The sequence below is a fragment of the Dufourea novaeangliae genome, unplaced genomic scaffold (genome assembly GCF_001272555.1).
Source record: "Dufourea novaeangliae isolate 0120121106 unplaced genomic scaffold, ASM127255v1 scaffold65, whole genome shotgun sequence".
NCBI lineage: Eukaryota > Metazoa > Arthropoda > Insecta > Hymenoptera > Halictidae > Dufourea > Dufourea novaeangliae.
The window spans coordinates 1797979-1812374 of record NW_015373961.1 but is presented as its reverse complement, the minus strand read 5'-3'; the positions used below and the strand labels follow the sequence as shown (position 1 = coordinate 1812374).

Sequence of the window (14396 nt, the reverse complement as noted above, 5' to 3'; positions counted from 1 at the left end):
GTATATTCCAATAAACATACGTCAGATAATATAAGCTTCATTTCATCGAATTGTCTTAAATATAACTGCATAAACATTGTACAATCCTGTACTAATTATAGTTGTCTGGTTCAACAGATTTCTAAAGAAACTAACTACTGCTTACGTCTTTTAAACTTGGGCTGTAGTAGTATCTGCAGAAACTGCCATGGTTGCTGGGGTTACTATATAATTTGCTCACAGCGATAAAGGATCACGTTTCAAACGTGTACTGACGCAAGACGCAAGCCATTTCACTACCGTTCATTGTCCCGTAATCCACAGGACATCCGTCTAGGTATCTAGTCGGTGCATATAGTCACTGCTTCCCGTGATAGGCTTCCCGTTTAGTTCACATTTGGACAGCTCTTACACCGTTATACGGGTAGCTTCCGTCTAAATAAAGCATTCAGTTTGAAGCTGAAAGAACGTAGATTAATCCCCTGTCAATGTTAATATTAATAAACGATCAGAACATTGTTAAAATCGCATTTAATCGCGGAATGCCATTATTTTTTGGACCGGTGGCGCCACCCGCGGCAATTCGCTCAAACTGCTAGCCAAATCATACCGACAGGTGAGTGAAAATTCCTAATGATAGAAAAATGCGAATATCTCCGTAATTAAGCGCTTAAAACGAACGCCTTTAGTCTCAAATTACTCCTGAGGACTTAATGCATCGATCCAATACTGCAAAACCCCAGAATTAGTAAACTTATTTATGCCTGTGTTACCGCTGACCCTTATGGAGCGGCAACCCTCATTGCACAGTTTCCGATCGCATTTACACCACTGAACGGGCATCATTTTTCCTCGTCAGACAATAAATTCGAAGTTTCAAGAACGTAGATTAGTACTTTATAACGGCTGGCAACCAGTAAGTACAAGAACATTGTTAAAATCACATTTATTTACAACAGTCGCCACTGTATCTCGTCATGCGTACCCTGTTTAGTTCACTTTGGACAACTCTTCCAACGTTATGCTGTCAGCTACCGTCTTGACCAAGCATTCAATTTGAAGCTGAAAGAACGTAGATTAATCCCCTGTCATTGTTAATATCAATAAACGACCAGAACATTGTTAAAATCGCATTTAATCCCGGAATACCACTATTTTTTTGACCTGTGGCGCCACCCGTGGCAATTCTCTCAAACTGTTAGCCAAATTATACCGACAGGTGAGTGAAAATTTCTAGTGATGAAAAAACACGAATATCTGAGTAATTAAACACTCAAACTTAAGATTGCTAGTCTTAAATTATTCCCCACGATTCAATGCGTCGACCGAATGCAGCAGAGCCCCATAATTAGATAAATTATTACTATCATTGTTGATATGTACAATACCGTACTGACAGAAATAATTCTTCCGATTATGGGATTCCGAGGTATTGGATTGATACACGGGATCGTTAGGAATTATTTGAGACTCACTGTGTTCATTTTAAACGCCTAATTACTGAGATATTCGCATTTTTCCATCGCTAGGAATTTTCACTCACCTGTCGGTATAATTTGGCTAACAGTTTGAGCGAATTGCCGCGGGTGGCGCCACCGGTCAAAAAAATAATGGTATTCCGCGATTAAATGCGATTTTAACAATGTTCTGATTGTTTATTGATATTAACAATGACAGGGGATTAATCTACGTTCTTTCAGCTTCAAACTGAATGCTTTATCTAGACGGAAGCTACCCATATAACGGTGTAAGAGCTGTGCAAATGTCAACTAAACGGGAAGCGTATCACGGGAAGCAGTGACTATATGTATATGTTCCTTTTTCTAAAGTTGGGTCGTCTCTTTCAGACTAACACGCAGTCTATATTTCTATGCAACTTCTATGTCTGTGGGGCATAATAAATTCAATTGTCGCAAACAAAATACGAGTGCAAACAAATATCATTAACTTCAAGTTTTAAATATTTACACAACAACTATATTTTAACGTAAATAGCGAAAGTAAGCATACAATGTTCATTACTAACAGCTACAGGTAACATTTACAATATTACTTGTATTTCACAGAGTCTTTATAATCATACATATGTTGGTTAACCATGACCACGTGGTAATTACTGTTATTAATCATATTAATAACACGTTTATATATATATATATATATATATGTATAAAAATATATATGGTACTGTTTCGACACACAGACTTTTGATGTCCACTTTTTATAATTATTACAGAGTATTTTTTTTTAAGGACATAGAAAGATGGATGTACAGAAAAGGAAGAAACACTATTACCAAAACAACAGTAACAACCAGAAGAAACGCAAACAATTGAGTTTAGAAGCAGGCACAATGGGGTTCTTGTGCACATGTAATTTTCGTGAGAAAGATTGTGTGCGCGATGCTTACAAGTTACTAAACCAATTTGCTGATGAAATTTATGGATCAGAGACCACAAAGGTATAGTGGAATTCAAAGAATCAGATAGGCACACAAAGAGGTATAAGAATATCAAATTCTTTTTAATTCAAGGACAATGATAATGATAATACCAAAGTCTCTATAGCAAATGACGATCCTGTTAGTGATACAGAACAAGATAATGAAGATATATCTACTGCTTTAAATAAAGAAATCAATGAACTAAAGGCAGAATATGCAAAACCAGTGGCTGCAAGAAGATTTCAGGTAAATTATGAGAGGAAACGTAAAAAGTACTTAACAAGAATAATATATAGTCATTGTTCAATTCAATGAATGAATTAGCTAAAGATTTCTTTTTATTAGGTGGTTGACACTGGTGTAAAAAATGTTATTTTTATAAGGAGTACCTTATCAAATCCTCTGGAGCTAGTTACTAAAATTGTTACAGAATTAGAGAAAACGAAACAACAGCGTACCAGATACTTATTAAGATTACTTCCAATTGAAGTCATATGTAAAGCATACATGAATGATATAAAGCAGAAAGCAGATGCAATGCTTGAAAAGTATTTTGCACAGGAGCCAAAAACTTTCAGTATTGTATTCAAGTAAGTTCTTATCAGTGATACTTTTAATATAGTTATTTTAGAAACACAAGTATAATTGTGTAATGTAATTACAGCCGCCACAGTAACAGCAATATACACAGAGAAGAAGTTATTGAAGATCTGGCTGAAATAATAAGCAAGAAAAACCCTGGAAATAAAGCAGATCTGAAGAATCCAGAACTTGCTGTGATAGTTGAAGTAATCCGTGGTGTCTGCCTCATGTCTGTTGCTCCAAATTATTACAAATTTAAGAAATATAATTTGCTTGAAATATGCAATGCAAAAGAATCTGTGAATAACACAAAAGTGAGAACAAACAATATTTCATGTAAGGTATTTATCAGAACCGCAGTTTTTTAGTAAACACGAACTTAATTGTTATTTCCAGAAAAATAATTGTGAAGAACATAACGAGTCAAAAGATAGTGAGAAACATTCAAAAGAGGAAACGCATGTAGAAGAAGAAACAATTGTTGACAAGAAGGAACTAAGTAACTGATATAGAAATTATTAATTGATGACCACGTAACAAACCTTTCAGTGACAACTATAGTTACATACTTTTGTTATTAAATATTTAACAAGTTATAATTACGTTCTGGACAACTTTATAGTTCACATCCTTTTGTAATATTTTGTATAAAAAGAAGTCTTACATAGTTGTAAAAATGTATGTAAAATATAGCTTCTATATTAATAAACATTTTGTATTACAATATTTAAAGACCTACAATGTTGAATATTCTTTTAATAAAAACCTTATTTTACTTTTAATCTAGGAGATGAATTTCTATTGAATTCGTGTTTTGCTAACTTATTATGTAAATTTGAATGTTAGCAATGTATTTTTTTAACTAATCAATAATGTATTAACATACTTTATATTGAATAAAACTCTACAAGGTCCCATGGTGTAATGGTTAGCACTCTGGACTCTGAATCCAGCGATCCGAGTTCAAATCTCGGTGGGACCTTTTCTTTTTGTTCTCACTCTGTATATTGTTTTCCACCTATATAGAATACAAAACAAGGGTAAAATAGAAAAGGAATAATTTTACTAACAAAACTCTTCATAATAGATAGCTTATAAAAAAAATGTTTACATGAAATTATAATGTACATAATCAACTGTACAGTTTAAAACTTATCCTAATTTGTTATATTAAGAGTAATTTACTGATTATTATAACTTTTATTTGTATGAACCTGTGTCTTTAAACAGAACGCACTAATGCCTCATTTTCAATGATCGATTTATAAGTTTTATTTCGCTTCCAGCAATACGAGCTTTATACGGGATGTCATGATGGCATGATGGTCATGAACGTATGACGTCATTTTTTTCAAAATTGTTAACACATCAGCATTAAATCGTAGTTTATGTCAATATAAAGTCGAAGAAAAACGTGAACATGTCGAGTCGAAAAAATGCGCAAAGTGGATTTCAGCCTGTGAGCTTCAGTAACATTCACTATTTCAGTTATATATTTTATCATTAAATTATCTTTCTAACCTCCACCGTGTTATAGGATTCCGATGTTTATATTACATACGAAGATCAACAGAAAATTAACAAATTTGCAAGGCAAAATGCTAAGATGGAAGACTTGAAAGAGGAGTTGAAAGTCAAGCAGGTATTAATGGATTTATTAATTGCAAATGCCTCGTATTTCTTGTAACCTTATTTGGTCATGCTCAGTTTTGTATGCATTACATCTTCATACTTTCTGCAGAATGAATTAAAAAATTTGGAAGATGCCTGCGATGAAATAATCCTTTTAGACGATGACGCAAAGATACCATATTACATAGGTGAAGTTTTCATTTATGAAGATTTGGAAAAGACACAGGTTTGTTGTCAACCAATCTGTTAGTTCCTTAAGTAATAATTAGACCGTGGCTCTTTATGTGGAGCTGTTATTAGGACCATAATGAAGTGAAAGATTTACTAAAATTTTTACTGTATTATATTTAACACATTGTTTACTACAAATGCATAAGATCTGCAATCTATTTCTACCTTCTATTGATTTTTTTACAATTGAAAGAAATGTATACTTGTAGGGTTACTTAGATGACATCAAAGAGAAAAAGAAAAAGGAAATCTCAACTTTAGAAAGTAAATGTGGTGATCTGAAGAACATCATAAGTGATTTAAAAACTCAATTATATGCAAAGTTTGGTACTCGCATAAATTTGGATGTGGATGAAGATTGATCTAGTCAAGTGTGCATATAATCTTTTTATAATGTGCTATAAGGTTTTGTACACATTTATTCATTCATGAGTTTTCCAATTCAGATAATACAAGCTGCATTTTGTTATTCACAATTTGTACAACCAAACAATTTCACATTTTAATTTTCTAATATATGAAAATCATTAGCATTTGCACCTGTTAATTAATTGTTAATATGTGATAAACTTTCAATAAACTTATTGTACTTTTTCCACGTAGTTTTTTTTATTGTTATACTACCTTCCAATAACACTAATGTTGCTATAAGCTAATTACGGATCTACTATCAACTTATGGATATTTACTATAAGCTAATTAAGATCTCCATATATACTTGACAAAAAATATAAGAAAAACACTATATTGCACGTTGGACATCACTGAATTATTCTGTACATAAATGTTAACAACCATATGTATGTGTTCCTTTAATCAAAGGTTGAATTCAAGACAGTGGTAGCAGTAGCATGAAATTTGGATGCCTGCCAAATTGTTCTCATTACAAAGTGCTCATGCAACATGTCAGAAAAAAAACTATCTCCATGATCTATATTTGTTGAATATTTTTAAACATTATATACCATTATGGCTTGTTTGAATATTATTAGCTCATACTCTTTGCAATACTTACATCATAATGTTTGTAATCTTTACAAAGAATACATAATAAGCAAGACAATATAAATTTTGAAAAGAAGTAAAAATGTAATATGAAGTACACGATTTTAACCATATTCTGAAACATGTGATAATATACTTCCTTGTTTTACAGGCTATCATATTAAACTTTTTTAATAAATCTGAAAATTACTAAAATTAAGTAACTTATTGTGGAACATTAATATAAAACAACTAAAATGTATCATTTTCTACACATTATATAAATTAGAATTTAACAATTTAATAATGATTTGGAACTTGGTTACACAGTCATACAGGTTCTGCCTTCCCTCTATTATCTCACTTGAGGTAATTTTAGTTTCACCTCTCAGTTTTGCTTCTGCCAGTACATAGTTCACTACAGACCATTCAATAGCTGCTTATCTACTGCAGAAGAAGTATGTGAATAATAATTTTTTCCCTAGATTTAGTTGAAACTATACCATGTACATAAATAAACAAAAATATACAATTAATCAATTACAGTACACTCCACTTATTATTTACAGATACGTGTAATTGTTAAATGTGAATGAGATACACGAATTTAACGATTTCCGTTTGTGAAGGATTTTTTCAGTCAGAATAGTTAACATGGATATGGACACAGCAAGGGAACTAGTCCTGACCTTAAAGCAAGGTAACAACTCACACGTGGGATATGGTTTGCAGAAAGAGGGTGAAGCACTTGTTGGTCATATTTTGCAAAACATGCTGAAATCTCCACTACCCACTTTAGTTCCTGAAACGAAAAATGAAGAAGATTCGATCAGATATAGAGAAGAAGGTAAAAGATATTTACTGAGTACATAAATCCAACCTTTATACTTTGTTAAACTCTAACAATTTTAACACAATTGCAGGAAATCAACACTTTGTGATGGGCGATGATACTGAAGCCATAAAATGTTACACAATGAGTTTAGCATACGCAAATGACGGGGAGCTTATGTCTCACGCTTATGCTAACAGATCGGCGGCTTTATACAGAAAACAAATGTTCAAAGAGTGTTTAATAGACATTGATTCTGCTTTAGATCTTGGCTACCCAGAAGAAAAGAGAAAAAAATTGAAGGAAAGAGGAGCAAAGGCTATTGAAGAGATTAAAAAGAAATTAAAGATTAAGAAGGATGACCCTATTGATACAGAGAAGTTAATGAATATGTGTTTGTCGGAAAAAGTTACAGAAGTACCTATAACTGTAAGATACAGAAATGGTAAAACCGAGAATAAAGAAGAAATAAATAAGAATGGACAAATTAATGGAAATAAAGAAGATTCGGTTAACGATTGTGGTATACCACCCACTAAAGAAAAAGAACCGAGATACCTAGCAGATGAGGGTCCTTTAAAGTTGACTTATGGCCCTAGCAAAGAGGCTCCTGCTGTCAGTGACGGTGTCACAATTGCTTTCTCGAGAAAATATGGACGTCATTTAGTAGCTTCTAAAGAATTTAAGCCAGGAGATGTCGTTTCCTTTGAAGATCCGTATGCACATATTATTTATACGCAAAAGTAAGCTACTTCGTTAACGCTTTTAATACGTTTTTTCTTTAAACATCGTCATTAAAATCGGCAACGATATTTTGAATATTCGCGTTAATTTGTGGTACCCCGTATATTTACATGTGTATGTTACAATTTTATAATTTCACAGATATTACACGCATTGTCATCATTGTTTATCTAGAAGCTACAATCTAATACCATGTCCAAAATGCCCAATGTCTGTATACTGTTCAGAAAACTGTAGATCAGTAGCTTGGGATATGGCGCATCAACTAGAATGTCCAATTTTGGCAGTTCTAGGAAATTTATTCAATGTTGACAAAGACAAGGTAAGAATGCTTACCAAAATTGTACGGTTTCTGATTGTAGTAACAGCAAAGGGCAAAAAAATCACAGAACTGCGTGAGGACATGAAGGTAGCAGAGTGTAATCCAGGTAAGCAGGAGCCTTCATATTCTATATCTAAAATAAAAAATATAATGGTAACTATCAGTCACGTTTAAAGGACGTAAGAGATTATGAGAAAGTATATTGTAGTAAATATTGAACTATAACATACTGTGTGAATATTATATTTTATACTGTATTTCTTTTTTTGTAGATAATAGGACTGCAGGCTTCACACATGAAGGTATACTGGACAGCAACAATGCACAATCTGCTCTGAGCCTTGCAACCAACATGACAACAAGACCGCTCATCGGAGTCAGTGCGTTCGCCTGCATCTCAGCCCTGGGTGCTATTCTCCTATCCACACAGACTAATTTCTTCTGCAAGAAATACGAAATGGACCAATTAAAAGACATCGACAATATCCCCGAGCTAAAGTTCTGTGGCAGCCTCATGTTTCGTGCTTGTGTCATAATGTCTTCCAATTGCTTCACAGTAATTTGTTCCGACAGATACTTTTTAAAATATAAAAGATATACTCGTGGAAAATTTGATAAAGCAACAGATAGGAACATAATAATCGAGTTACAGTTTTCAAATTTATTTTCTAGATACAGCAGGAGCCAGGAGTTAAAACAGGCTCTGGACTATATGTAACGCACAGCTTGTATAATCACTCCTGTGCGCCAAACACTTTCCGTCATTTCGAAGGACTGACAATGATCACCCGTGCTCTGGAACCAATATATCCTGGGGACCAAATATTCACCGGCTACGGTGCTGCGTATGCACACATGCCAAGATCTGAAAGAAAAGAAAAGATAATGCAGGACTACTTCTTCGAGTGCAACTGTCCTGCTTGCAGTTCAGACTGGCCAATGTATAATGAGATTCTTCAGCATCACGTCGGTTCTATCAGCAAGAATAAAGAGCTTGTAGAGAAACTAAAATCATATAAACAGAGATTGGTGAAGAATATGTACGACATTGATGCTGTCAAATCTGTTCTTGGTATCCTCTACAAAGAAGTATCCCAACCGTGTGAAGAAATAGTGCACGCGGAGCAATACCTAAAGAGTTATTATCTAGGTAAATTCAATCATATGTCAACTTAACTGATATTAACGCTTATTTACACTCATATTGCTTTGCTTACCTGCTGATGTTTAATAATATGCTTACTTACGTCCCGCAATACATTTTTATTTGTATGAAGTATACTTCACTTTGTTGTGCACTGGTTTGTCTTGTCGCTTGTTAACATAATAAAGCTGCTTCTGAGTCCATAGCATATGTTGCTTCTTGACAATGAATACGTACTTTACTTACTGTGCTGCAAAGGTATGTAAAGTGTTAATGCATTAGGTGTTCAAAACTGAAGTCTGATTTAACAGATCTGTATTTTCTTGTTTCTAGATCCGTGAGACTATGAGGCATCAACATTGTACCAAGATGTTAATAAAAGACATACAGTATTCCTAAAAACATTTTATTGAAGTTATACATGATGTTAATCTAATTCCGAAAAAAGAATGTTCATGTATTCTTTCATGTAATACACTTGTATAAATAAACAAAGTGAATGTTACGTAATAATATAAAATTTGAAAAAACATGTAACGTATACGTAATTTCTTTGTTTAAATCTCTGCTATCCCGAAGAAACCAGTACCATCATAAGTGCAATATTAAACATAATATTTCATAAGTATTGTATAATGTATTATAAAAATGAAATGCTTTATATTTATATATGTATGTATATTTTTACATGAGACAAAGTTTACAAGGCTTATAAATTCGCCCAAATATTTTTCTTACTAATCTCAGCTGCGGTCATAATTACGCGACACATTGTAATTACAGATAACATAAGTTTTTGAGACTAATAAAAACTATAAAAGAAGGAAGCTACAACGGCAAATCATTAAAATGATAATGTAATAAATTCTACACATTTAATTGAAAGTAACATATAATTGCAATAAATGATGGAATTGTTTAATTAAATTATCGATTACTAAATCAATATATTACATATTGAAATATTCTTCGCCACAACAAACTGTTCAGGCTTTGATAAAGTACAGTGTATATTTGTACTTTAAACCTGCTCTTTAAGATCCAAGTTACAATTCGAAACTTGATTAATGTTATAATAATGGGAAGCAAAGAGATAAAAGGAGGCATAAAAGCTCGCACATAAAATCATTAGATATACACCTAATACAATATCTCTTCCATTTATATTGCTATGCAATGCGTACTGAGTTAAAATGTGTCTGGCATGGTAATAAAAGGAGTTAACATGTATGTAGGTAAATATCAAAGTACACCTATGATAGCGTGAATCGTACGAATAACACCTACAGTATTCCACCATTACTTAACAAACGCATTGGGTAGATATTTTGTCAAATAACATCATTAGCGATGCTCTTATATAAATATAATGAAAAATATAAGAATTAAAAATTTCATTAATAGTTGGAATAAACTGGACAAACACGTACGGGGACAAATTTGTCAAATAACTGTGGAATACTATATAGAACTTACAAACCCTTATAAATCTTACGTTCAAAAATGTACTATTTTATGCATGTGAAAGCATGCTAACACTTCATGAGAGACAAATCTCAAAGCCACTTTTTCAAGTTGATGACACTAGCTTGTTTCTGGTGTACTATTTAAATATAGTAATAGAGCTTTCACTTCGTCGTATCAAATGAAATTTCCTGCCAGATAAAATAAAACGTGATAAAAAAAACACGTAATTGGAAGTCCAATTAAAATCGGCCGATATTCGAAAAAGCGGCAAACAGAGGCGTCGTGGTTGTAGCCGGTTGCTGATCACCGATGCTTTTGAGCAAATTGCCTTGCAACAGACTGTCAAGTGCCTTTTGAACTGTCGGATCATTTAGCAGAGGTGACGGTGAAACTCCTGTGGTAGGTGTTGTTGTTGTGGGTGCTGTTGTGGCAGTTGATGCTGCTGGCATAACATGATGTACTCATGTAGTTAGGCGGTTGTGATACCGGCAATAAATATATTCGAAGTTCGTTCGCTTTGATCGCTGCATCATGAGGAAAACGGGCACAAGAACACTACACGCACTGAGAACTCGACTTAGAATAAACCCAAAGCGTACGAAGTTCGTTTTATCACTTGTGTTCAATAGTTATAGACTTTACCTGAATCTATTTGTCCAAACGCTCAGACAAAACCTGCGTTATTAATGTTTACATGTGAAACTTCTTCCTTGGAAATTTCTTTAAACGACTTAGAGAAGAATTTCAGTTTCTTTGGGCATGTTCGTGAAGCGTGGCACAAACGGATCCAAAGAAAAATGTAAAAAAAAACAGGTGCTCTCAAATCGGTAAGATACACCTAGAAACGACCTTTCTAAAGGCGCAAAATCGTGCAAATGGTCTGTCAAACTTTTTCACGCGACGAATAATCCGATAACTGTTTCTTTAAAATAAATTGAAGAAAATATCACAGTTGTGACGTGTAATTGTTTACACAGTGAAGCAAGAAAAAAGAAGCGAAAACACTGCATTATACAGTGTGTATATTTTTTCGATTCCTTATTAAAGGAATTCTGGATTTAATGGTTTTCAAAGTTTGCTGGTACAAAGACTAAACACGAACTTTGATAAAACCGAAATCCACTACTGAAATATTTGTATGATATTTATGTTGTCCTGAATGATTATCACGTTATAATAGTGCGAATTATATATATTTTTAAACATTTAGTATTCTGTTTAAATATTAATAGCGAAATTTTATGTATTTTACCTGATCCCCAAGTAGTCGGTGGAACGGGTGTAGGTGCAGCTGTTGGAGCCGGTACTGGACTAGGAACAGGCACGGCCGAGTTTGTTTTATTACTATTCAATATATTAAGTATCCTCGACTGTAATTCAGCCTGTTTTGGGTCGCTGACTGCTATCGTCGTTGTTGTCGTGGGTAAATCTTTCACGTCTCCCAATTCAACTTGCACCTGTTCCTCACGCTTAATTTCGAGATATTTTATCACGCGATCGTACTGTAGTACTGTTAATTGATGGTTATCAGCCAACATATTTAAAAGAACTTGAATAGCATCGGGATGTCGTTCGTTCGCAAATGGTGTGTTCAACGGTACTGACCGTCCGCCAGCTTTATAATTGGCGAAGTCGCGAGACATTAAATTAATGGCATCATCGACGAGCATGTTTCTGTGTTCTGTATAAAAAATTGTAGTTGTGATAACACGGAAAATATCATGTTTATCATAGTAACGAAATAAATACCTTGTGGCAAACCATGAAGAATATTTAGTGTTAAGGAATGATGTTCTTGATTGATAGGTGTCACTACAACAGCATATAAACATCCACGACTCGCTATATTGCCTAAAACCCTACTGAGGAGTACATCTTCGTTTGGAAATAGTAAATCCACTGTCAATCCAATTTTCTTCAGCCTTGCCTCAATACTTTCTGCATACTCCCTATTTTAATAAATAACAGTTGTAATAATATTATGAATATTTACCAGATCTAAAGTTAAGTGTGTCACAAATAACTGTAAAACTAAAGGAGGTACTTAGCTATTAAATGATGACCTTCATATAACCTTGATGACTTAATGTTAAAAGAGAAAATTAATTTGAACAATTCGATCATCCTTTGATAACATAAAGTTTACCCAAAAAGTACATCAAAATTTTATTTGTTTTAGGGATATTAAACTATACCTCGTTAAGTTTGACAACCTACTCACAAGAGTGTATCGCTTTTATACATACGTCAATGCCTTGTTGACAACAATGATCTCACAGTCGTTCTTTTCAGTTGATGTATTTGTATATTCACTCGACGTATTTGTGTTGCTAATGAGTGAACATAATACACCAGTTAGTAAGTTAAGCAAAGAATATTATGGAGGATTAATAGTTTAACATACTTAAAACTTATGTTCATATCTCTGGGACCACTATTCTTGAAATCTTCATAGCGATTGTTGCTTTCATTAAAAGAATCCCTGCCAAAATTATTGTTCCTTGGTCTATCACCCTGTTTGTGGTCCCAATCTCTACCATGCTGAATTATCTCTATTTTTATTTCGATTCTTTCCACCCCTACTACCTCTTGGTCTACCACCCCCACCAGTGTTTACTCCCCCGCCTGCTCCGCCACTTTGATTGTGATTATTCTGATTATTTAAATTACGATTTTGATTCCCTCCAGGTCTGCTCTGATTTCCACCTGGTCCAAATTGATTAACACCTCTGTTTTGATTACCCGGATTAAACTGATCATTCCCTTTATTCTGAATCATATTATTAAACTGATCACTTCCATTATTTCTATTTTGATTTCCAAATTGATCACTACTCTGTTTTCCATCACCGAATTCATTTCGATTTTGCATATTATTTCCTTTCTGACTATCACTCATCTGTGAATCAGAACCAAAACTTTGATTCGAATTAAAACTAGAATTTGCTCCATAATTTTGAGCTCCGCTACTGAAGGAATCATTTCCAGCATTAAAGTGATTAGTGCCAGGATTAAACTGATTATTTGGACCTCCTGGTGGCTTAGGTCCTCCACCTGCAGACTGATTATCTTTCTTTGCTGGTCTAACATCTACATAAAACAGAATATAAATATGTACTATAAAATATGTCTAAATTTATGAACAAATAATGCATGACGATTACATGTGTCATACACATATATACCAGATATTGTTTTATACATCACATACAAAAAGTATGCTAAGCAATATAGTATTACAATTTATAATGAAATACCAGAAAGAAATCTTGTAAGTAAAAATACCTATTCTTCTGCCTTTGAACATAGCACCATCCTCATTTTGAATAGCTTTCTGAGCAGACTGTTCTTCCTCGAATTGAACAAAACCGAAACCTCGATTTATCGCTGAACCGACGACAGTTCCATATTTTGAGAAATGTTCTTCCAGTTCATGTTTGGTCATATCGTCTGTTTGCAAATGACCCACGAATATACGGCTACTTACCGTAGCTGGGTCTTTCAACAATCTTACGCTCATTTTGACGTGAGTTGCGTTTAAGAATCGATTCTTTTTCGAAGTAAATATTTACGATACGCTAATTCTCATTCGAATAATAAAAACGGAGGTTATATTACAATGCTGACGTTCTATTTTTCCAATCTATTTCACTGAAACTTATTTCAATGAGCAGGAAAGAAGAAGCAGTGTACAGCAATAGGGTGTTCTTAAATTCTCTATTTTGCCTCCATTTGTTCAGAAGACAATAATATTGTCAAAACGATAATGATTTCAAAACGAACCAGGAACCGTCAATCAACAATTGAAGGCTGAACGGATCTCTTATGATGGCGTGCCTAGTGCCTATGGACACAAACCCAACATTATACAGGGTGTCCCATAAGTGGTGGTACAAGCGGAAAGACAAGCACCAATCTAAAACACATTTTATGTATAGATAGTCACTGTTCCAACCAATTTAAGTATACTCTTTCCGACTCCTTAGGTAAACTTTCATAAGATAAAATGAATATGAGTAGTTGAAACACTGACCCG

General features: G+C 33.7%; 4 protein-coding genes and 1 non-coding gene across 5 annotated transcripts; 4 read left to right on the top strand and 1 right to left on the bottom strand.

Moving 5' to 3' along the window:
- Window positions 1-1791: 1791 nt before the first annotated feature.
- On the top strand, window positions 1792-3532 carry LOC107186528 (THUMP domain-containing protein 1). Its single transcript, XM_015574417.1, has 6 exons — window positions 1792-1979; window positions 2232-2440; window positions 2513-2668; window positions 2768-3012; window positions 3087-3318; window positions 3401-3532. The coding sequence occupies exons 2-6, from the start codon at window positions 2243-2245 to the stop codon at window positions 3509-3511; spliced, it is 942 nt and encodes a 313-aa protein (XP_015429903.1). The 5' UTR covers window positions 1792-1979; window positions 2232-2242; the 3' UTR covers window positions 3512-3532.
- Window positions 3533-3914: 382 nt separating this feature from the next.
- On the top strand, window positions 3915-3986 carry Trnaq-cug. The gene has a single exon. It is a non-coding gene; the product is annotated as a tRNA-Gln (tRNA).
- Window positions 3987-4328: 342 nt separating this feature from the next.
- On the top strand, window positions 4329-5352 carry LOC107186594 (prefoldin subunit 4). The gene is made up of 4 exons (XM_015574492.1): window positions 4329-4463; window positions 4542-4646; window positions 4746-4862; window positions 5077-5352. The coding sequence occupies exons 1-4, from the start codon at window positions 4425-4427 to the stop codon at window positions 5227-5229; spliced, it is 414 nt and encodes a 137-aa protein (XP_015429978.1). The 5' UTR covers window positions 4329-4424; the 3' UTR covers window positions 5230-5352.
- A 1159-nt stretch (window positions 5353-6511) lies between these two features.
- Window positions 6512-8925, top strand: LOC107186464 (SET and MYND domain-containing protein 4-like). The gene is made up of 5 exons (XM_015574327.1): window positions 6512-6698; window positions 6775-7426; window positions 7569-7855; window positions 8022-8305; window positions 8422-8925. Exons 1-5 carry the CDS (start codon window positions 6512-6514, stop codon window positions 8923-8925), a joined length of 1914 nt encoding a protein of 637 aa, XP_015429813.1.
- A 1608-nt stretch (window positions 8926-10533) lies between these two features.
- On the bottom strand, window positions 10534-14040 carry LOC107186463 (polyadenylate-binding protein 1-B-like). The gene is made up of 7 exons (XM_015574326.1): window positions 13646-14040; window positions 12906-13450; window positions 12765-12874; window positions 12607-12690; window positions 12110-12309; window positions 11613-12041; window positions 10534-10799 (listed from the first exon to the last, which is right to left on the bottom strand). The coding sequence occupies exons 1-7, from the start codon at window positions 13878-13880 to the stop codon at window positions 10600-10602; spliced, it is 1803 nt and encodes a 600-aa protein (XP_015429812.1). The 5' UTR covers window positions 13881-14040; the 3' UTR covers window positions 10534-10599.
- Between the last annotated feature and the right edge of the window lie 356 nt (window positions 14041-14396).